This window comes from Falco biarmicus, chromosome 4 (genome assembly GCF_023638135.1).
Source record: "Falco biarmicus isolate bFalBia1 chromosome 4, bFalBia1.pri, whole genome shotgun sequence".
Classification (NCBI taxonomy): Eukaryota; Metazoa; Chordata; class Aves; order Falconiformes; family Falconidae; genus Falco; species Falco biarmicus.
In genome coordinates this window covers 5,523,555-5,548,569 of record NC_079291.1, presented here as the reverse complement: position 1 = coordinate 5,548,569, position 25,015 = coordinate 5,523,555, and the positions used below count along the sequence as shown (strand labels likewise).

The following is a 25,015-nucleotide window of genomic DNA, read 5'->3' as shown; positions in this document are numbered from 1 at the left end:
GAAATCTGGAGGGCAAAAATACAACATGTGAAACTGAAACAGCTGCAGACTGACTCTGTCAAAAATACGATGTACTCTTACCTGTGAACAACTATTTCAGAAATGTCATTGTATGGTTCATTAGAACTGGCTTTACTACCAGCAGGACTGAAGAAGGCAAATCAGAATATAAAGCAACGGCCTGTGAATGAATAAACCTCTAAAGCAAATACTTGGAAAGTATTTAGATCTATATTGTATTGTATAAATATATGTATGTTTATACAATATATCTGATCGTTATGGGAAAATTTACCATTTTGTTTTCTTTTACACTAGAAATTATTTACTTTAAGCCATTTCTCTTCTACTTTATATATGTGTGTATATATATATATATATATATATATATATATATATAAAGGGCCCCTCTGTATCTATCTGTTATTTTGGCTTCTTCTATATGCAGATTTTTTTACTTAAAAGTAATGTCCTTGATGCATTCGTTTGATCAAGCTATATTTATATAATATTTATTCATATATATATATATATATATATACATAATTTTTTTATATATTATATAAGTTTGAAGCTTATACTGTGGTCTACCCCTACACGCAAGGCAGCATGCTGAAGAGGAATAGTTTCATTGTGGCAGAGGTGGAGATTAACAAGTGGCTTCTGGCTTCGATATTAATTATATACATTTTGTTAGAGGGGAACAGTTCTTTTATTCGTGGCCTCTTGTTTTGAGTAGGGTGAAAATTGGAGATAAAAAAGGCTCCGCGTGCCATCTAGTGGCACGTTCAGGTTGTCTCGCTGAATTAATTTGCTTAACCGAGATGCTGCTAGTAGTATTTTCTGCTTACTATTACCATTTTCTTTAAAACCATGTCATTTTAGCTTGGAGGTGCTTAAAATTCTATATCTGAGCTAAAGGAAGAAATCAGATTGGTATCAGAACCTGTCCAAATTGATGGAATTAGAAATGTTACCACTGCAGCCAGCAGCCTCAGCACTGTGTGGAAGAGTGCAAATTTCTGTGAGCATGGAGGGGACTTACTGGCAACACTTGGTATTATTTTAAGTATTTTAAGAGTTCATTGTTATGTAACTGGTGTTACTGCCTTGAGAAACCAAGATCCTGAGGGAAAAAATTATTCTTGAAATTTCTAATCTTCATTGATGAGCATACTTTTTTCTCTGCTTTAAAAATCTCTCAGAAAATTCCAATAAGGTATTATTTTTTAAAAATATGTATTTTAAATTTTTTTGTTTATTTATTTATTTTTTTAGAAAAATCCAAGACCGGTAACTCATCAATTCCAACAAAATTTAGACTATTACAAAGCACGTGGAGCTGACTTGATGAACAAAACCCGGTAAGCTATTTCTGAGTATGTGTTCACTGAACTAAGACCTTACATAAACAAAATGTTTCACAAGTCGCTTTTATTCCAAACAGATATTACATAAGCAGTGTTAGAAGCACATGTGTTTATTTCATGACATTTGTTTTGAGTCTTTACCTTGCCTATTATTACATGAAAAATGAAAGCTGTACAGATTGTGTTGATGTCAGCTCGCTGGCATTTTTTTAAGGTTAAGGACATTCATACGCAGTGACATATAAACTAAAAGCAGGGACTAAAATGTTGCCAGTGTGAGTTCTGTAGCTGAACTGCTTCCGAAAACGCATCTAACTGCAGCCTGGAGTATTCACAATCCAGAAGCTGTGTAAATTAAATTGAATTACGGTAAATCCAGTTTGAAATAATTTTGCTAAACCGTTTTACAGCCTTTCTCCCTTGTTTTAGAAGTGATTTTTATCACTACTGCTTAAATTCCGTGTCAAGTCCTTTTTAGCTGGTGGTCACAAGTGTAGAGGTGCCCATGCCCCGACAGGGTGGCCACAGCGTGGGTGCCGGTTGCTGGTGGGTGGTGGTCGCGGTGGCTGCGGAGCAAGCCAGCACAGGGCACGGGGCATTGCGTCGGTTTATACTGTCACTGTTACACTTTCTTAGATTGCACATGGTCGCAGCCATATACCGTGTCTGCTGATTCATAGGAATTTGCTGGGTTTTAGACCTTTGCACCGTCTGTCAAATTCTGTTTCAATCAGTTTCATTAAAAGCTAGCTGAAATTAAAATGGAGTGGATTAAAAAGCTCTTAAAAATGGAGGAAGGAGCAGAAATCAAAGCTAGGCAGAGTGAATGCAAAAGCTTTTTCTTTTTTTTTCCCCTAAACCAGGCTCTAAAGTTGGGAATGTCAAAAATTTCTCTATTCTGTTGCATTTTCTTAATATTTTTACTTATTTATTCATTAAAATAATGGTTCGAGAATTGCATAAACTGGAAAAATAAGTTATTTGAGAATTTCAAAAGAAGCATTTCAAGGATTTTGAAAAAAAAAAAAACAAACATAAAGCACAAACAAGAATGACACCTCTTGGAAACCTGAATTTTAAGGAAACAAATGCCCATTAAGTCTATGTAGAACTATAAATTAATTGCACACATATATACAGGATGCACACCAAAGGAGAGGGGAAATTGTTTAAAATAGTTCAGAAAGGGGAATAACTGGGATAAATTTATCTCAACACAGGAACATGTAAAGTAGGTCAAATGTGGTAAATCTGGTTAAGATTGGGCCAAAGAGAGAACTGGAAGATGTAACATTAAGAAATGTTTCTGCAATGAGCAAAGAAACGAATTACATCAGCTACCAAGTCTTTTTCATTTTTAATTCCACAGGCTCAATGGTATATTTAAAATATCTTGGCAAATCTCTAATAGATATTGCTTATATCTATTATAACATATTAAAACATATAAAACTTTTTAATCCATCATATTCGTATATTTGCCTCTCATCTCTCATAATGGCTACTTACTGAAGAGAGAAATGCTTTTGAATAAGACTTGCTTAAAACAAAACATTTTCATCTTAGCAGAAAACAGTAGAGATTGAATCATCTTCCTACTGCTAGTTTAAAAATACACCATTCACAGTCAAGGTCAATGATGCTTATTGTGATGAAACAAAATTGTTTGCTTCATAGATGGAATTCACGTTTCCTTGATACTCATATTTTTAAACTGATGCCTTTTAAATGCATCTGCTGATAATTCTACAACATAATCAATCAGCATTTTTCTTATAATTGTTGTGCATGTCTGGTACATTTAGATGGCTAAAATGTAGACATTGATCCATGTTTAATGGCTGTAATCATCCTTTGCATTAATATATCAGGCATTTAAATGGTAAGAAATAGATACATTGTTCTTATTTTCCTGAACTTCAGCTCAGTTTGTGTACTTTCTCCAGAGATCTAACACCTCACTATCATTCAGTTTCTGAAGCTGTGATTCTGTGAAGTTGCACAGTAAATTTTACTACAGAGTACTGTTTTCAAGACCACCTCTTGACAAGAATTTAGATAGGATCATTGTTTATTTTTCATGTACGTGTATGTGTTTGTGTTCTGAGCTGATCATTAGCGGTGTCAGTTCATAGGAAAGCCAAAGCACACATAGGTATGAGAAGCTGCAATAACTATCCTTTCTAGTTCTCAAAGAATTTTTAAACATTATTGCACATTATTGTTGAAAGCATTTTTTAAAATTATATCTTGGACATAAGAGCTTAAAGATTTTTCTAGCTTATTGTTCCTGTAAAGTGAAGTTTCTCTAAGAAGTCTCTTTCCAGCCATCTGAAAAACACAAACTCACTTCTGTCAGAGTAGCCAAATTAAGCAGTCTAGAAGGAAAACCAATACTTTTTATTAAGCAAAATATAGCAGGAAAAAAAAAATGAAACAAGAAAGAAAGAAGTTGGTAGACAAAAACACACAAGCCTCTGTATAAGCTTTGTCCCCTGCATCTGTTGCTATGATTCCAACGATGCTCTTAGCTCAAAGTGTCCAGTGACTTTGTTGCTTGGGTGGCTTGTCAGAGAAAATATTTTCTTCCAGTAAATACCATTTTTTGTGCAAAGTCAGGATTATTTTTACTGATTTTTCAAGGCTCTATCTAGGTTGTCTCTAGAAACAGCACAAACCTAGGGTTCAATGTGCAAGCCATTATCTTCTTTCTAAGGTGATGTTTCAGGTGAGTGAGTGATAAATACCACCCCAATCTTGATGATTAGGTTCAGTAGACTGAGGTGAAAAAATATGCCAAATATACTAAAGTTCAGATTCTGAACCTCAACCAAGCTCTTACTGGTATGACCTCCAAAATCAGTGGTGGAATTAGATTCACTGCAAACTGTTGAAAACTGATAGATACTTGCTAAGCCAGCACTTGGCATTTCTTCTTCCACCTTTAAAGCTACAGTCTTCATTTTCTTTCTGGAATGGAGAAGACATTAAACAAAAGGCCCTGTGCTGACTTTTCTGATGCCACATATATGTGATGGAATAGAAAAAAAATCCCTTTCTCTTCCTTAAGTGTCTCTGCAGTACCTTGGGGAGGTGATTAAGAACTGAGTCTGCTAGGTGGTAGCAGAGTAAAATTTAATAGTAATAAACATTTTACCATGTCCTCTTTAAAATCATTGGGACCCATTTAGGTTTTTTCAACTGTTTGGGACTCCTGCAAGAGCATTTTATAGTTGTGAAGATGCTTTCTTTGTAGTTACTTTGTCAGTCATTCCCAGGTGGCTGCAGAAAGATTTTTATAGTATCGGCAGATTCAATAAAATGGGGAGACACAAGAAACACCCTGTCATCGTTACTCAGCGATCATTCTTTTCCAGCTTCCATAAACTGGGAAGTAGCACTTTGTCCCAGTCTCTGTGCTGCTGTTCCTCCTAAAAAATGCTACGTGCTGTCTTTCTTCATCTCCAGTACACAGCAGAAGGGCCTCGTACAGCTTGGGGCTGTATCTCGTGAGCGTGCAGGCTCTCACATACTTTCTTCTGCTGCCTCTCATTTTAACCATATCTATTCTAAGTCTAAACAACTCAGCTGTTGTTTTTTTTCTGGATATGTTCTATATGTGTGCACGCATTTATATTGTGTAGTCTAAAAAAAAAACATATCTGGAGACAAATAGGGAAATGATATGAAAAGCAAAATTAAAATTACTTTTCCAGGTGCCTGAGCAAGTTACAAGTCACCCATATTAATTCATTGGTAGTTTATTTTTAGTTTAACTTCCCCCAAACATTACAGAACTATTTTTTCCCCCCCGAGTACAATGATCGTATTGTTTTTAATTTCTTGTGTTTCTTCAAAATTTTTAAAGGCAGCTTTTATATCACTGAAGTACAGATCACTAAAATACAACCTTAGGAGTGGAAAGATCTCTGTGATTCCTGTGTATTTCTGTGAAAGATATTTCAAGCATTAATTATATAAAACAGGAAAATACAGAATGATCGAATAGGAATGTCCTTGCTGATCCCTGGGTTATGTGAACAATCCTACTGGGAATTAGAAGCTTCTTTGCCTCTTTATTTTAGACAGATTAAATGGTTTGACAATTTCCTTGTTCTTAATGTTGCGTATAACTGAAGTGAATTAAATAGCCACTGTCATTAAAAATAAAAAGCAACAATGCTAAGGACCATGATCTAGTGTATGTTTTATCCTGAAGCCATTCTTTAGCCAAAATCAGTTTAGAAATCAGCGTTCCTGTTAAAAAGTGCTTGGCTTGAAATGGCTGGGCTGGGCAGAAGATGAAGAGCAATAGACATCTAGCTCTGCCAGCCTAGAAGTACAACCTAGTGTTAGTTCCGCTTCTTGAAAGAAATGTTTGAGTTTGAGTTTTTGTAAACATTTAAGAGAATTTAACCTAGCAGGAGTGAATATTAAAGCAGTCTTTGAATAAGAAGTGCAAAAAGTCAGTCTTAAAAAGTTTTTGATGCTTTTGAGCCTGGATTGTTTTTTTGTCGCTCTCATGTTTTTTTCATTTAAAAAAGCAAATTAAGAAAATTGGTGAGAATTTACTGTGGGGTGAGTCTGCATTTTTCAGGAAGAAAGGGCCAAAACAATCTGTCCACTGATAGTTGGGGAAAACTTGGACCACATGCAGTCCTTCTGGTTCATGTATGTATTCCAGTGCAACTGTAATAAAACACCCTCTTCGTAATGTTCAAATCTTGAATTTCTTCCCCTGTTTCTGGAGAACAATGCATGCATTGCTGTGCCTGTCCAAACCATTGGCAAGGATGTGATGATTTCTCCTCTTCTATTTTTTAGCGCCAGCGCTAAGGCTGCCCCACTGAACATCAACAAAGTCTCCAACAGCTTACTGAATTTTGGCCGAAAGCTCATTGCTCCGGCTATGGCTTCAGGCGGGGCTGGGGGTGCTCCTGCCAGTGGGAGCAGCTTTCCTCCCCCTGCAATGCCCATCAGAAGCGCAGTGGAAGCCCCCCTCTACCACCACCACCAGCAGCACCAGCACCATCAGGCACAGCAGCAGAGGATGATGAAGTCCGAAAGCATGCCAGTTCAGCTGGGCAAAGGTAGGGGTGAAACATCTAGCAGTGGTGCAGCAGAGGGAATTTTGGTCATATATCTTAAGGGCTGAAGAAAGTCCTTTTATTGACTTTGCATCAATAGGTACATATTTGGAGGAAAGAGAAAAAAAAGCATTTTGTTAAGGAGGACATCTGTGCTAAGTACAACATGTTTGCGATGTAATACAAAATTAGATGTTATCTCAAGAGTGTACAAATGCTATAGGAAGTTTTGAACCTTTTAAAAAATATGAACAAGAAGTTACATCAGACATACCAACAAACTACATCATTGCCAGAAACATTAGCCAATTAATTTTTCAGTCTTTTAAATGCAGATTTTTTTTAACAGTAAGACTAATTTCTTACAGGGTTTTTTAGATTATTGTCACAAATCCCATGCATATCAATATTTGCTAAGTGCAAGTGAAGGAAGTTAGATCAATTACGGAGTAATTCTTAACAATTGAAATCTTACTCCCTTTAGAATGTGTGGAGCTCATTTGAGAAGTTGTCTGAACAATAACATGTTTGCCTTTTAATAATTTTTTATGGCCCTCTGCACTTTCCATGTTTAGAAAATACTACTTCTTTTTCTTGAGTCTTTCTTTTCATATTTCTTGAGGACAGTTTATTCAAACAACAAAGTCACAAGGTCAGCTTCAGTAGTTATTTCCTATGCTCTGCCATGCTCAAGGTGCATTACTGCTTTTCATCTTCAGTCGGCCTATGGCAGTGTGTTATTTGCAAGGAGTTATGTAGAGTGATCCAGTGTCTGCCGCTTCTAGCAACTCATCCTAAGCAATGGTTGTAAGTTTGAGGTCTGGTGCTGGCTGACCCTGAACCATTACATAGGCTTGCATCATGTTCTTCACCAGATTTGAAAGTGTAAGATAAGGAAAATAACACTTTTTGGTTATTTCTGAAGTTGGTGTCCTTTCGCTTTCCTGTGGCACCCATATGGTCCAAAATTAGTCCTTTCATGATGTGTCGCATCCCCAGCAGACACTGAGGGAGTAGAATTGCAAGGTACAACCATTCTCTTGGAGCAGAGAGATACAGTCACTTCTGTAAGAGCCACTGCAGCTGCTTGGCAAAATCCAGATACACAGCTTCTCTCAGAATTGTAGAATAGTCTCAGAAATTGTTCCAGAAAGAGTTTTACAGTGCAGACATGAAACTGAAACACAGTGAATCGTTGATGCAAATCCTGATCACAACAATGGAAGTGAAATTAGGTGTGGAATTAAATTATTTCCACAGTTTTGGAGAGAGACTCTTTTGTTTGGGTTTTTTTGTGATTTTCCATAGCTCCCTTACCACATTATTCTTTTCTTACCTTTGGCGTTGAAAAGTAGTCCTCAGGTGGTTATTTTCTTTCCCTGCTTAGTATAAAAAAAATGTACAATTGGAAGCAACTTCTGTAGGTGGAATCGATTGTACCTTAATCTTGACCATCTTGGTCAAGGATGACTCTGTTTACACTTGTAAGTAACATGTTGCATCATCCAGAAATGTACCCGACACTTTCCATACAAGAATCAGAATAAAAAACTGTAGTTATGTTTGGTCATTGGCATGTACAAGCCATGCACATATCTCTGTATCAACAGGAATATGGAGATTTGATAAAGTCATCAAGCAATTACACAAATTTATGATGTAGGGCATAAAGCATTGTCATGGCAAGAGGAAATAAAGCATACTGCAGTGCTTCAGTACCTGCAGCTTCCTCTCACCCTCTTCTGTCTACCCATATTTGGCACAAAACTTGCGGAAGTATTTAAAAGGCCACAAAATGTAAATATGCATTTTTAATCAGTTGAGGTGACAGTGAGTTTTCTTTTATGTATTAGTGCCATACTTGTTCCAGACCTGGACAGTTAGCAGTGTGTTGTCTGTAGTTGGATGGAACTTTTAAATGACAGCAGCTAACTACATTTGCAAGTGCCATAATTTTTTATAAAGAGAAATCTGAAACAGCAAATCTTAGAGCTGCCCAGTGAATTCTCTGAAGTTGAAATGTAGGAATAGCTTAAAAAAAAACCAAACCCTATTTGCAACGACACTGTGGCAGAGACAGGCTAAGAAGACCCTTTTGAAAGACGATGCAGATACATTTGTAAACAACTCAGCACCATCTCCATCATGCCTTAGAAGTGGGAATAAGTCTTTTTCAGTTCTGTGCAGAACAGTATCGCCATGGCAAGAAAGTGCTGTACAGTGTCTCCTGTGAAGGAGGGCACTTCCCACAGCTCTGGAAAGTTGTGGATACTTCTAGCCCAGGCATTAAGACTTAGGATTTAGAATATACCCATATCCTGGGAAGCTCTCATTCCACTTCTGTTTGTGCTGAACTTTTTACCTGCCTTTTTACCTTCTGCACTACCGTTTTTCAAACCCTGGATTCTGCTCTAGTTTTTGAGTACCTAAAAGCTGTTCAGCATGGTTTGTAACTACAGACCTCCCAAGTTACTGACTAGCTGTCACTAGCTGTCTTACATTCCTGTTCTTAACTGTGTTTTCAGCTCTCCTCAGCCTCCTGGAGCTTGGTTATTTAGCTGAGGTAGGCGGAGGCGCGGATTTAGGATTTAAGTCGATAGACATTTGCACTTCCAGTTGATCTAACACCCACAGATGCTCAATTGGACAGTATAAGAGACCGAAGTGCTATAAATCTGACAGGCTTCAAGTCATAAAAGAAGTCAACCGTTTTTCTTATATTATATTAGCCCTTTCCAGTTTTGAATGTTCAAGTGGTGCCGATAATTTCAGTTAATGTGTATAGGGCAGTAAGTTTGAAGAGATTAAATTAACTGCCTGATCAACTTTTTTATGAAGTGTGAAAAAGACCTTGGTAACAAAACATCTTGCAGGAGCGGCAAAATATTCCTGTCCCAGCTTTAACGGCTCCGTGCAGACAGTTGCCGCTCGACGCAGCCGCTGCGACAGGTGTCGTTCCTGCTGCCGCCTCTAGGGGGAGCTTGTGCCGTACTCTGTACTCGAGGCCAGGGCGGGTCGGTTTGCATAATCGGTAGCAATGATTTTCCACTGCGAAGTTTTGGTACTTCCTTAATTTCTTCAAGAAAAAACGCATATAATTTAAACAATATAAACGAAAAAAACAGTGGACTATTATTAAAAAAAAAAAAAAAACAAACCAAAAAAAAACCCCAAAACTTAATTGTAAGCATGTAATTCCAGATCTGTTTTCAACATTACAAATCACACTTGAATAAAGTATGCAGACACCTAATCAGAAATTCATTTCTTCCTGATAATACATGAATCCCATTGAGCCTGTCCTCAGCGCAGCAGAAGGTTGGGTATCATTCCTGATGATGCAAAGTAGCCTGCTCATAGAAAAGGGATTAAAATATTCTCTTGATCCCACACAATGAAGGAATTCATTGGTACAAAGGCTGAATTCAAATCTTGAGTTCACTGGATTGTCAGTTGAGTTCATTGTCTTGAAAGACAAAAGTTTTGATAATGAAAAAATATGGGGGGAAAAGCAGAATTGTTGTCGTTTGTGTTCCACTGGATTCTTGAGCATTCAGAAACTGGATACTCTTTGATTACCAAAAAAAAAAGTATTTCTCTTTCACTTCTTCTTTGATAGTGCCAGATACAGTTTGCTTTTATCACAAGGACACGTTAGAGGACCAGTTTGAAGATGAAGTTCTGCCAAAACTGCGATCAGCTATTTGAAGAGTTTCCAGATTACTGTTTGTATTTATGAGTTGATACTTCTGCGGTATTTGTTGTAACACGAACAGAATTTCTACAGTCACCAAATATGCCCTAAAGAAATGATCCCCATGTTTAGAATTATTTATGAACTGTGTCTAGAAAATGAGTATGCTTTTTCAGAAGGAAAAAGAAGTTGTCCTTACTGATAGCAGAGCTGAATAAAAATTAAAGGAATAAAACACTGAGTAATAAATGCTTTTTATTTTCCTGTTTAAAAAACATGCAAATGTGCATATTCTAAGGCAATTACAAAATGTTACTGACAGTAAGAATATGATGCTCCCAAACTAGCAGAATGACAGTGTAAAGTACCAGAAACAAAACGGTTTCGATTGTTTGTTTTAGTGTAGATTTTGATATAAATCTGTCTCTTAAAAAGACTGCTTTTTGGAAGTGTCTGCAGCACATAATGCACTGGTAATTAAAACTTCCCATTTCTTTTCGCCTGCTCTTACACCACTCTCTTACTCTGTCGTTTGTGTTTGAAGCAGGGTCTTCCAGCTAAAACCCCCAAAGTTGCAGCTCTTGACTTCAGCGATTTGCATTTGTCGGGGAACCTTCTAACGCTGTTGTTTGTCCACCAGGCGAGGCAGGCGCAGGCAGTGATGCGGGGCTGCCGCCCCCCGCGCAGCATCCCGCTGCCCTCCCAGGTACGGCTGCTGCAGAGCCCGTTCTGTGCCTGCAGCCCTGCCCTCGGCTGCACACGCGGGTTTGCCCACGCGTGGCATCTCTACTCTGCCGGAGGCCATCCGCAGAGCGGCACTGTTGTGCAGAGAGAAAAAAAGCCGCTTCGCTTCATCGCTCCCTGACTGTGCTGTGTGTGGCCCCCCACTTCCATTCCATGTACTCCAGCATCCCTCTGCGTTAAACACGTCTGTTCGCCTTGTGCTTTGTTGCCCATTTCACACTTTGCCATCATCAGCGTCTCTGTTAGTTGCGTTACCTCCCTGTTGTTATATTTAAGGCAGGTATTTGGGGTTGAAGTTCTGCTTTAATGCACTAGACTAAAGAGGAGCTTACCTGCCTTGGCCTGAAATAATAAGCATATGGATTGGTGTGATGAGATGGGTTGAGCAAATTTTAAAAGTGCTGGAAGCCTTTGTTCCAATTTCAACATAGGAGAAAAAGGGAAACTGATTTACCTGAAAAGTTTTTATAAAGTCATATCATTCTTTCTGCAGATTTTAATCCTCTGCATCCTGACTATGGCAAATACAGAGTAATAGATGAGCAGATCTGAATGGTTTTGAATTATATATCGTGCCTTTCTTCTGTTCTTCTTGGTATCTTTGTCCTTGCTCTCCTTATAACTGTGAAAGCTATTCTCTTCCTTTGTAGGGACCAACAGAATGAGCCATCGGTTTTGTATGCCTTTTTTTGTGTCTTTGATTTTTCATATATTTCGGTAGAGACATCCAAACTTCATGGTTATCGCCCCTATAACTTAACTCAGACTTAGTGAGACCCGAAGCTTGCTTTTGTTTCATTGTTAAGTCTTCCCCACTCCTCTCATCATCACCTTTTACTTTATTAGAAGTCCTTATTATAAATCACATTGCAAACTTCCCTTCTTCTTTTCAAGACATGGCATCTCTCCACCCTCTGCCCTGCCAGCAATGCCAACAGTTCGGTCCCGTTTTCCCACTACCACATCCATGTATTTTCCAAACGGGTTTGTGTCAGAGCATTTGTAACCATGGGGTCAGCCCCAATATCGTTAGCAGCAGGCAAGTGGTGAGCCAGTTAGAAGCCAGCACACGGATGTAGCACTGCTCCTTTTTTCCTCAGAAGTGGATGTATTTTTAGTGCATGAAATGTTGTGCATCGTTGCTGTGAACTATTTATGCATTTTGGTGTGTGTATATATACATTTTTTGAGACATCCTACGCAGTGACGTGTTCTGACTACTGCTTATGTCAGGGATCCTTAGCTATTTGTTCAGTGAGCCTCATAAGCATTTATTTGATTCCCACGCTTGGGGTTTGTTCAGCCTGTTTCATATGGGCTTTAGGACCGTCTAGTATGCGCTTAGATGGTCAGAGATTAAATTTTTCTAATAGTCTTTTAAGGAGGCATAATGTATTTATCTGAGATTGATAGAATGAACAGAGGAAAATGATTTAATTCAGTGATGTTCTCAGGTTGCAGATTAAGCTCCTAAAGAAGAAGGAAATTAGTTTGGTTAGTTATTAACTGTAGTTTATTGCATCATTTTTAGACATTTTGATGCTACATGGAGGGTAAGAGTTCTGTTCTTGGTTTGGTTTTTTTTTCTTTTTTTTCTTTTTTTTTTTTCCTGAGGAATAATCCCAAATTAGAAACTCTCTCAGATTATTTCTTGTTAACATGTTGAGTGAGGAGAACGTACCACACTGCTTATTAGGAAAGATGTGGAATCAGTAAGACATACAACAGAGAAAATACAAGGAGCATTTTGTGTAATCCTCCCGAGATCCTGAAATCACTGCATTGGTGCTACAGTGTTATTTCCAAAGTTACATGAGGCTTGTTAATGCCTGAGAAATCAGTGCACACAAAGCATATCTGAAAGATTTCAAAAGCATCAGGGTGCCTTCAGTTAAATGTTGTTGCAGCAGCTCTGCAATGTTGGGAACATGATAGGTGGCTTTTTTGTTACATTAGGGAAAACATGTATAATTGGTGTGACTTGTCTTTCAGCTTTCTTAATTGCAGTTGAAGAAGCGATGACTCCTCTGGAAATTGGAAAAGCCTATTACAATCCAAGAACTCAGCCTTAAGACTTGAAGCATACTGTAATTATTCATAAGCACTATTCTCTCTCTCTTGCTTAATTCTTAATGACATCCCCAAATAATCCATGTCACAGCACTGTTCACAGTGTTGGAGTCAGAATAAAAATTAGTGTTTCCTGATGATAGTTTTCTCAGTTTTGCTTATTCATGCAGAAGGAGCAGGTATATCCTAAGCTTCCTTCCTACGTGGGTATAAAACATGCAGAAATATTATTTTTATCACTTCTGGTTTACCGCATATCTATCTTAGATACAGTACATCTTGTATTGCTTTTATTTTTCATCTTTATTATATTTTATAGTTCATGAGAACCAGCTTAGTCAAAGCTTTTGGTGTTATTTGAGCAAATTCCCTTTTAGGATGGTTGCATTGTTCTGTACACAAAATCTCAGCTATATATATTTCCTCTCTTGTTTAGTTATGCAAGTAGCTGCATATTGCATTCCTCTAAAATGTGATCCATCTTCTGAAGCATAGCTGTTTAGTAAGCAAAGCAGTGTCCCTAAGGATAGCTCTCTGTCTTTTCAACATCCTATTATATTTTGGAGTTTTTTCATTAGAGCTGAAAGAATACAGAAAAAAAACCCCATTTTTCCATCATTTTAGCAAGCTGTACTATTTCATGTGCATGGGTTCCTCAAATACGTGTAAACCATCCCTCTCTGTAACTTATCTATGAAATTTTACCACATAATCTGCTTATTTGCAGGTGAAGTGGGTTAAGTGCAGGCCGTGCAGGGGAAGAGTATGTGAAAAACATATATTGCTTATTGTTTAACTTTTTTGTTGTGGTTTTTTTTTATCTTAATCCTATATGGAAAATACCTTCTTATTACTAGGATAGGAAAGAGAGCCCATTTAGTCTGATTTATGCATAATAAAATATTTTATCATTGTACTGTACTCTGTCCCCCTAATAGATTTCTTTGATTAGCAATTATATTGGCTACTCTGGCTTAGCTGTGTGAATTTCTTTTATAAATGCTTTATTTGCTAAAATATGTAATTCCATCTGTCGCAAAACTATTTTTAAGTTTTGCCTACTGTAAAACCACACTTCCATTGTAAATTGCCACTAGGAAATGCATAAAAAGTCTCCTTCTTACATAAAAGCGACTGTAAGGATAATGGTGTTGCCAAGTGACATGATTTTACCCTAAAATTAGAAACCTTCTAAAAACTTCTGTGTGACTGAATTATTGCTGCTGTTTGGCATGCAGTGTTTTCTCCTTTTCTATTCTAAAGAGAATTATTTACAGAATTGGAGATCCATTTTTACCTGATTAATGCATATCCCAAGGCAAAAGTTAAGTGAGATCTACAGCCTCTGTCTGCTGCGCTTTGAGGAAGCTGTTCAAGCCAAGTGGTAGGTGGTGACTAGAGGAGGGCTGAGAAGAAGCAGAGAAATGCACTTGAATGAAGTCGGTGAGAAAGAAAGAATATATAAAGAAAAAAGTTGCAATAGGGAAGTTGCGGAAGCAGAAGAGGCAATTTGGAAGGGTCTGATGGAGAGGAGGAGGCAGACAGAGGAAGGTCCACAGGAGTATGAGAAGCAGGACATGAAATGCAGGAAGGTCATGGAAGAGATGAGTGAAATAAGGCCGCAGAGAATGAAGGAGAAAGTTAGAAGCAGTTTATATGCCATTTTTCTTCCAGAAAATATTGAGAATATTAATCCCAGATCCTTTCTTGGGTTTTGTCCTTTCTGGTCTGTTTTGTCACATGTGATGTTTTAGTGTTGGCTAGCTCAGTCTCTTTGCATTGAACAGTTTTCTTGCTAAGAGAACGTTTTAAATAGATCTGTGTGTGAATTGCTGGTTTAATGTGACTGCGGCTGTGCGGTATATGCTGCATAGGTCAAACACTGTGGAGAACTTGGCTTGGGCTTTGTCTCCACCTGGCAGGTGGCCAAGCACGGCACCACTGACTTCCACACCACTTGGAGGACAGTTAGAATTAGATTTAAATGACTGTATCAAGTTAAGATGTTTCTGTATGAGTAGACTTTTTTAGTTGTTTCTTTTTGTTTAAAACGTTTGATCTCAAAAGAGTTTGTCTCCTTTTGTATCTAAATCTGAATTTCTTTCTGTGTTTTCTGCAGTCTTTTCTGCCTCTATTTTCTTTCATTTGATTGTCTTTTAGTTATCCTTCTCTAGAAACCTGTATCATGAGGGAAGACTGCCGTGCATAATGAAGACTAACCCATTCTGAAAAAGGAGTTAGTTTTGTATTTTCAGAATTGGTAGTAAATCCACAATGACAAAATACTAAATTTTGTAAGCTCTGTGTAACAGTGTGCAGCATATCTGGGAGTAAAACTGGCACAGAGAATGGGAGCAGCTCAGAGCAAAGAAGTATGAACCACTGGCATCAAATTTAATCACAACCTTGCAAAGGAGATGAAGCTGCACCTGTGACATCTAATTCAGTTTCAGAGGATCATTCCTGATGCTGTAGATGGTAGCCTGGAAAGGACACCAAAAACAGGAAAGGAAGAAGGGAAAACATAAGCAGACTCATCAGAATAGCCAACAGAACAAGAAAGGGGAAGAATTCTAGAGCTTTAGGGTTTTGCGCTATTGATTTTTTTTTAGAATGGAAAACTCTAGAGTTTCATTGGGTCATCCTGGATTGACTTCCTCATACACATAATAGGAAGTTCTTTTAAAACTAGCATCTTGCCTAATGTAGCATTTTCTTACTGAAAGTTAATGAAAACTGATGTATTAATTGGGGGGTTATTTTCTAGAGTTAATGGAAATAAAAATTTAAGTTAAATATTTCAAAACACTTTGTGGGCTTCAACTGGAAGAAACGGTCCTTATGACAGCCCACCTGACTGCATACAGTGCCCTGGGGAAACAGCCCAGGCATCTACCCAGGTGTCTTTGCTACGACAGTGGACAATGTTAGATTCTTTTGAAAAGCTGCGTGAAATGACAATAAGTAACTGCTAAGTAGACTTCATTGAAATGTCTGTTAGGTGGTGATGGCCTTAAAATTTGAAGCATGAGAACTTACATTCTTTCCCAAGCTTAACGTCTTCCTGTTGTAAGCCTAGCTATTGCCATCTACGTGTTCAAAGTCCAACCCATCGTTGGAATCCGATGTGCTGCTTCTTAGCTATCTTTGCCGAGTTTGGTAGTTTATTTTTGAGAGAAAAAGGGTTTCCTTTGCAGTGTTGATAACATCAGGGTTCTTTTTTACTATGAGATGGTATTTTTGCTCATTATGCTGCACAGGGAAGAGAATGCCCTTAGTCTGGGGATGTAATAGGGCGTATATACTGAGATGGTATTTTTGTATATATATAAATATATATAAAAATACACACACACTTATATATATATACACACACTGTTCAGCATATATATACACAGTAGATAGTGTGTGTTTGTGTACATATATATACACATTAAAATTTTGTATTTTTCACTCATACAAATGTTAAATTCTGTGTCAGAATAGTCCTTCAGTCTCATAGTCCATGCTGCCACACTTCAACATTTCATTCTGTGTTGAGCGATCTGTGAATCTCAGTGAATGTAAATTAAGACAGGAAAGTATTTACAGCAGAAAGAAACTGCCCATTGATTAATTCTTTTGTTACTTTATCCTTGCTTTACAGGCCAAAGTTCAAAAAACATCAGTTCATCCCCAAGCATAGAGAGCTTGTCTGGAGGACGTGAATTTACAGGATCCCCACCTTTGTCGGCATCAAAAAAGGATTCGTTTTTCAGTACGATCTCCCGCTCCCGTTCCCAAAGCAAAACTATGAGCAGAAAAGAATCGGTGGGTTCTTTAACTTTTTAAGCTATTTTTATGTCACACTACATTACTTGTTAGAGGCAATCATTTCTCCTACTCATTAAGCACTTGCACTTGGAAATGTTTCCCTAAGCACACATTAATTGCAGAAGCAGAAATAAGCTATTTCAACTGTTTCTGTTGAGTAGCATCTCCATTAAGGCTTCTGTCCCATAATCCTACCTGAAATGAAACTGTGAAAGTGCCTGTTGCCTTTGAGAGCAGGAAGTCCTGTGAGTTTATTTGCTTTGTTAGACTTTCAGTGTAGTCCTGAAGTTAATAAACAGTTCAGTGGGAAGCACGAATGCTCAGCAGATCCAAACATGTCCATCTGTTGTCCCTGAAATTCCTTAATACATCAGAGGTCTCCCGGTGTCTGTAGCATCTGTAGTCTGCAGTCACAATTCTATTTCTTGCACAGCTCTGACCTTCCATTTGGCCACAAGAATCTATTATTTAAGCAGATTGTTCTCATCCAAGAAAATCGGCTCTTATCGTGGGTGTGTTCCGAAGAAATTCTCATCCCATCAAAGATATTTTAGGAGCACTGCTTTGATAAACCTCATACGCCATGGATTAGGAGGATTCTTTTCTATTTTATTTATTTTATTATTATTTATTCACGTTTCCCACTGTCTGTCTGCTGATTAGAAGCCAGTTATGTAGCAGGTGGAAGAAGTTGTATTTTTTGTAAGGTGAAGGCAAAGTGGTTTTCTCCATTCCATTTTCACAAATGTATGCTCATTTGAGAATGCATGCATTCTTCAGTTGTTCAGACCTAATATTGTACAGAAATGTAATATTAACACCTCAGCATTTTTGTCTTTAGACAGCAGAATCTTTATTAATAATCACATCATAATTTCAATTTGATATTTAAAATGTTCTAATGAAATGTATAACTTTGCACAACTTTGTTCAGTTTTTGTTCACTGAAAGAGAGGGTTTAATTCTGGTTCCACATGCTTTCATGTTTTCTAAAAAAAGCTGTTTTGTGGTTAGTCAACAAGAAGCTATAATTTTGGTTTGTGTCCATTTGAGACATATCGAATTAAATGTAAAGTTAAAACAACAACTTAATCTCTCTCTGCTTGTCCTCATGAGGTGAAGAAAAAAAAAAACTACCAATATTAAACTTTTCTTTTTATGTAGTTTAACGAGATCTAAATCCAGCTTTCATTTGCAACTTTTGTCCAGGCCACAACTTGGGGGGGGTTGCACCAGTGGAGTTTAAGAATAATTCCCTCTTAGTTCTCTAATAGGAGACACAGAAGAATGTGCCATTATAATATTCACACTGAGTTAGAATCAACTAATGATTAACGTGTTTTTCAGGTAAATAATTGTCCAAATTCATGATATTTTGTTAATGTTTTTTTCAAGGACTTTGGACAAAGAAGTATTCATTGGAACAGACTTGTAGTCCGTATGATAATTTTCAGTAGATTGGTAATCGTGATAAACTCAGCAGTGCATAAATTTTCAAAATAATTCTTTCAACTGTGATATATATTTTATATTGTAGCATTTTGTGATTAAACAGCTAGAAAAGAATTTAGGTTACAAAAATATATTTCCTATGTTCAATTTTTGACTGACTTTTAGTATAGGAAAAAGGAATTTGTAGTAGCTCCAAGAGGAAAAGGTTTATTTAAACCTGTTCTCTGTTGCTCAAGATGATGATTGGGTTTTGTTTTCCTGTAAATTTCAAGATACCTTGTTTCCACATAGAGGAGACAACTCCAAAGAGTTCACCCCAAGGTCCTAAAATAGTTGCATCGGATTTCTCCAGTCTTACAGTTGCTTCATTTACAGCTGTTTTCTGGAGGCAAAAAAAGGCTTGAAAACGTAATGGATTCACATTTTTGTTTTATTTATAAAACTGAACTGGGTTACATTTTTACTCTAATAATTATACAGACTATGATTTTAAGTATTGAGAACATTACCTTTGTTGGAACATGGTCATACATCAGTCACTTTATAAAAAGATGTTTTTTAAAATCAGTCATTCTTGGTGTAACGAATGAAACCAAATCTATTTCCCGTTCATCTTTGTACTCTAATTAATGCCCTTCCAAAGCAAAGCAGAGATGGAATACATACATAATTCCTTCAACATGGAATTAAAAAAAAGTGATTTTCACAGACCAGAGTCCATTACCGTAATGTTGGGATAAACAAGAATGTCATCATCACAGTTTGCACCTGGGGTACTGTGTCCAGTTCTGGACTCCACGGTACAAGACAGAAGTGGACATGTTGGAGAGAGTCCAGAAAAGTCCACTAAGATGGTGAAGGAACTGGACCATCTGTCTCATGAGGAAAGGCTGAGAGAGCTGGGACTGTTCAGCCTGGAGAAGAGAAGGCTCGGGGGGATTTTGCCAATGTGTATAAGTACCTGAAGGGAAGGTGCAAAGAGGACCCAGCCAGGCTCTTTTCAGCAGTGCCCAGTGACAGGACCAGAGGCAGTGGACACAAACAGAAATCTAGGATGCTCGGTCTGAAAATGAGGAAACATTTTTTCAGTGTGAGAGTGACTGAGCATGGGAAGATGTTGCTCAGAGAGGCTATGGAGTCTCCACCCTTGGAGATATCCAAAAGTTATCTGGACATGATCCTGAGCAGTCTGCTTTAGGTGGCCCTGCTTGAGCAGGGGGAGTTGGACAAGGTGAGCTTCAGAGGTCCCTTCCAACTTCAACCATTTGTGGATTCTGTGCCAGGATAAGCTGGAACGTGTCTTGTCCAAATTTTTCTTTCGTAAAGCCAGTCCAGCAAGTTAGATATTCTCTGGGAGAGTTGTGATCAAAATTGATACTTAATTTGATTCATTGCCTCCAGGAATAGGATGTGTCCCTTTCTCATATTAAGGACTTCTTAAGATAGTAACATTTACATTGTATTTAGTCTTCTAGATCTTTTTTTTTTTCCTCTCAAATGCAAAGATCAATGGAATGACTTTTTTACTGCTGTTGTCAGAAACAGATGTCCCCTGTTTTATTTAGTTAAGGAAGTGAATCTACAGCCTCAGGGCTGAATGCGCAATATCACGTTTTGGCAACCCATGGCAGCCTGATGTTTTTCACGTTACTATTGAGTGGCACTCAGCTGTATGTTAACGTGAGGCCCACCACATGAGTTTGAAAGTCTCTTTTGTGCTCAGCAGTGAGAAGGTTCCTTACCCCTTTATATAGTTCACAGCTTTCTGACAGGAATAACTTAGATTGCAGTTTCTGGAACCATCTTCCTATAAACAAGAACAGGAACTTTTAATCTATAATGCACTCCAGTGCCTGTTGTCTTCTGCCTGGGTCAGTCTTGCTGGAATAAAGTCCTAGAAAACTTCCTGTCACAGCCTGCCTACTGCCTTCTCCTTTTCCGTAGAGTTGGGAAATTGGGTGCATTTGTGGTCTGTTTATTTCTAATTATGTTTCATTTACATCTCCAGCAACCATTACGGACAGTCTACCCCTCTTTTTGGCAAATAGCAAAGCTGCTTAGACGTTGATTCTGGCACATATGGTTGGCTGGTCTCAGTTTCTGGCAGAATATTCTGTAAATTGCTTTCAGCCTTAGAGATCTGCCAGAGAGGGAACTTTGAGTTGAACAATATAAACATTTTTAAAACTTTCATTAAAAAAAAAACCCACAGAATTATAGGTTTGATGGAGAAGAAAGTTTTGATTTGGAGAAACTGTACCTTTTATTAAGTAAATTTCTACATAAAAAGTTTCCAGTTAAGAAAAATAGAATTATCCATTTGGAAAACATGTTGGTTAAAAAAATCCCAAGAAGGAAACATTGCTAAGTAAAATCTGGAGCAGTTTATTTTCTTTACTAAAATAATTTACAAACATGGGCAATCAGAATCCTCATTTCTTAGGAAAAAAATCCTGAACAAAAGTGTCATGCATCATGCTGGTTTTGATTGCACAGACTTTTTAATTAAATCAAATCTGACAACATATGCTATTGTCCCCACAAGCAGGTATAAACAACTGTTACTGTCTGTGATTTACATAGCTAGTCTGACTGATTTGAAGTTAGTTATGAGTACCCCTACAGGTTACAAAATTAATGTATGCTATCATTTTCAATTAAATAGGCATCTGCTCTACTGATTTAGGAACCTGATTTTAAGTATATGAAGTTGACAGTTTTACTTAAGTAGAATTAGTATACAAAAATCAGAGAGATAATAAAATAAATATTAGACAACTACACTTAAAAGAATCATGCAGGCAAAAATTCCTCTGAAGAAGAGCATGTTTTTTGTGCATGGTACACATCTTGGAGACTTTTATTATTCCCATATATTTTTTCCCTGACTATTATTTTTAAAATCTCTTTAGAAGGTTTTAAGCAAAATACTTGTCAGTCCATACTTACCAATGCCAAATGTTTATTTGGAAATACAGATACTATGATGAAATTTTTCCGTTAAGCATCATAAAATGTGCCCAGAACTAGTTAGCAGCTGTGTAAAACAGCCAATTCCTTGCTCAGTATGTTGGATTTGTTAGACCTAAAGTTAAAGACATGATGATTTATTCTCAATGCCATTAATTAAAAAGAACTTCAGTGCCTTAACATTTAAGTACATCAGTAGGGAAAGGACGACTGGGGAAATGTGGGCCCGCTGCTGGGTGAGGTGGGTGCCCTGGTGACAGAGGACACGGGGAAGGCAGGGTTACTGAATGCCGCCTTTGCTTCAGCCTTTGCTGCCAGGGCCGGCCCTCGGGTATCGCAGACACGGGAGGCAAGAGAGGAGGTCTGGAGAAAGGAAAACTTCCCCTGGTTGCGGGGGATCACATTAGATGTCACTCAAGCCAACCTGACACCCACAAATCCGTGGGACCCAGGGGGATGCACCCCTGAGCGCTGCAGGAGCTGGCAGATGTTGTTGCCAAGCCACTCTCCATCCCCTTTGAAAGGTCGTGGAGGACAGGAGAGGTGCCGGAGGACGGGAGGAAAGCCCGTGTCACTCCAGCCTTCCCAAAGGGCGAGAAGGAGGACCCAGGGAACTACAGGCCGGTCAGCCTCACCTCCATCCCTGGAAAGGGGATGGAGCAGCTCATCCTGGAGGTCATCTCAAAGCATGTGCAGGAAAAGAAGGTTATCGGGAGTAGTCAACATGGATCCACCCAGGGGAAATGATGCCTTCTGATAGCCTTCTGCGATGGAATGACTGGCTGGTAGATGAGGGGAGAGCGGTGGGTGGTGCCTACGCTGACCTGAGCCAGGCTTTTGGCAGTGCCCCCCCCCAGAGCCCCCAGGCAAGCTCAGGAGCTGGCTGGGTGAGCGGGCAGTGATGGGCTGAGCGCGGGCTGAGGGCAGAGCTCAGGGGCTGCGACCAGCGGCGCAGAGCCCAGCCGGGGGCCTGTAGCCAGCGCTGTGCCCCAGGTCAGCGCTGGGTCCCGTCCTGTTCAGCTGGGTCATCGGTGACCTGAGGGGACGGAGCGCAGCCTCGGCAGGTCTCCCGATGGCACAAACTGGGAGGAACCGCCGGGACACCAGCAGGCCGTGCTGCCCTCAGCGAGGCCTGGGCAGGCTGGAGAGCCGGGGGGAGGGGACCTCATGGGGTCCCACAGGGGCCAGCGCGGGGTCCTGCCCTGGGGAGGGACAGCCCCTGCACCGGCACAGGCTGGGGGTGGGCTGCTGGGGGGCAGCTCTGCGGGGAAGGGCCGGGCGGTGCTGGGGGACAGCCGGTTGCCCGCGGGCCAGCGGTGGCCCTGTGGCCGAGAAGGCGGGTGGGAGCCTGGGGCGCGTTAGGGGCAGCGTGGCCAGCGGGTGCAGGGAGCTGATCCTGCCCCTCTGCTCGGGCTGGTGAGGCCCATCGGGAGTGCTGGGCCCAGCGCTGGGCTCCCCAGTCACGGGAGACGGGGAGCTGCTGGGGAGGGCCCAGCGGGGGCTGCGGAGCTGGTGAGGGGCCTGGAGCACCTCCCTGGTGAGGAGAGGCTGGCAGAGCTGGGGCTGTGTAGCTGGAGAAGGCCGAGGGGGGTCTCACCCGTGCGTACCAACACCTTAAGGGTGGGTGGCAGGAGGACGGGGCCGGGCTCCTTCCAGTGGTGCCCAGCGACAGGACCAGGGGCAACGGGCACAAACTGCAACACGGGAAGTTCCAGCTGAATATGAGGAAAAAGCTCTTTACTTGGAGGGTGGCGGAGCCCTGGCACAGGCTGCCCAGGGAGGCTGTGGAGTCTCCTTCTCTGGAGACATTCAAACCCACCCGGGCGCGATGCTGTGCAGCCTGCTCTGGGTGAGCCTGCTTCAGCAGGGGCTTGGGCTAGGTGATCTCCAGAGGTGCCTTCCAGCCCCGACCAACCTGTGATTCTGTGAACTTCAGTTAATACTGGAGGACATTTGTCTTCCTTATTCTGATGTGGTAGGCCAATTCAGACACCTGAAAATGCAGTTTATTTAATACTTCAGTGCTTATCTCATTTGAGGGATAGATGAAAAGAATATTAAATATGAGGTGCTGCCAGGTCATGTGAACAGAGTTCGCAGAAAAACCTCTGAGGTATTTTGGAAGTGCGATTCTTTTCTCCGTTGCCTTCCTCAGGCTCCCACAACATGCTCTAACTCAAATGAAAGAGCTGAAAACAGTACAAGGAAAAAAAGCTGCCTTTTAGGTTTTTATTAGAAATACTTGCAAGTTTCGTATAATTCAGTAAAACAACAGCTGTATGCATGAGTGGCAGCTTTGAATCCTAATGCTCCTTATCTTTTTTGGAGTGATTCATTTCAGGGAAAAGAAACTACTGTGATAAAAACAGGAAGTTAATTGCTTAGAAAAAAAAGATGAATAAAAACCCAAGTGGCTCTGCAGTGCTTTTCTGTCATATTATGAGCAATAAACATGTATACAGAACAGATCTGTGGGGCCATTTGGAAGATTTTTAAAATGTCAGGGTAAATTGTTGTCTTTCTTGGTAATATGTGCAGCTGAATTATGCGTACCAGCAACTTCTGCACAGAAGCAAATTAGAATTTTATCATTTGAAAGAAGGCAGGAGGAACTTTTAAAATTATTGGCTAGTCCTTCAAAAATGTCAGGGAAAATCTAAGAAATACCAAAATAATGAATAAATGGGGCTATCAGCAATGTTTACAAAAGGATCAAAGTGACTTAGGAGCCAAGAAGTGTGATCCTTCACTCCACAGCAATCATATTAGCAGCAGCAGGTACAGGACTTGCTCTGTGCATCCTTTTTCCATACATTAATCATGAAGTTAATGTTTCATCAGGAAAATATATCTGAGGATCTATGTGGGTGGTTTGCTTTGCCCTTTATTCCTTTTCAGTGGAAATCTCATCCCTTCATCCTGCTCTTAAGATAACACCACAAAATTACTGTCCATTTCTGTGAAGAGCTGAAAGACTTGCATTGAACTCTCAGCAAAAACATGGATGCAGATGAGAAACATCTCTAAATCAGGCTATTGTTTTAGTTGGAGGGTTTTTGAGCGGAAAGGGTTTCTGTGTTTGGGAGATTTTTTTCCCACCGAAATAAATTGTAGGTATGTGTTTAATAGCTTGATTCTTATTTTTGTCTGTGTTTGGTTAGATCAAATCATTCCCTATAAAAACAGTAAAACTTGTACTTCTATTCTTTTAACAATGTAATATAAATGGTGTATATTTACAGTCCCTTCATAATTACTATACTTAAGTTTTACCCTCCTTAAACTCCAAACAATGTAATCAGAGATTCTAAAACCCGTAAATAAAAGATCCTGCTCTGGTCTGCATCCTCAGTCATGTTAAGAATCATTTCAAAGGTCAAATACATCCAGCCAGAATAGAGAAGGATTTAGTGAACCTATTTTGCAACTGATGTTTAAAAAAAAATTAAGTGTTTTACAAAGGGTGTACTTTGAGAGTCCTTCATAAAGGACTATGTGTATGTTGAACTGTGTGTATATTAAAATGCTTATTCAGGCAGCAAAATTAAGAAGCATAATTACTCTAAGTACATCACACCAAATCAACCATTTCAATACCATTCAACTAAATACTTTAGTAATATAATACTGAAGCATGGAGTATGAACTAGATTCATTGCAGAATATCTATATATTAATCATTCCATAGCCATATGCATTCAAGAATACTTAACACATTGTTTCAGAGAGCTCAAAAATCATAAAGTGGTTGGGTTTTTTCCTCTGCTCCTGCTCATATTTCTGCTGCATTTGCCACAATGGGCTTATGCAGTCTT

The 25,015-nt window shown here is 39.2% G+C and overlaps 1 protein-coding gene across 4 annotated transcripts in view; it reads left to right on the top strand.

Annotated features, from left to right (window-relative positions):
• Nucleotides 1-25,015, top strand: part of TBC1D5 (TBC1 domain family member 5) — a 326,157-nt gene that overhangs the window by 264,864 nt on the left and 36,278 nt on the right. For 3 of the 4 annotated variants that reach the window (XM_056337720.1, XM_056337722.1, XM_056337723.1), the window contains 4 exons: nucleotides 1,279-1,364; nucleotides 6,195-6,460; nucleotides 10,792-10,857; nucleotides 16,612-16,775. In XM_056337720.1, coding sequence (XP_056193695.1) covers nucleotides 1,279-1,364; nucleotides 6,195-6,460; nucleotides 10,792-10,857; nucleotides 16,612-16,775 — 582 coding nt within the window. The remainder of the gene's footprint in view (nucleotides 1-1,278; nucleotides 1,365-6,194; nucleotides 6,461-10,791; nucleotides 10,858-16,611; nucleotides 16,776-25,015) is intronic. The other variant, XM_056337721.1, reaches the window with a different exon arrangement.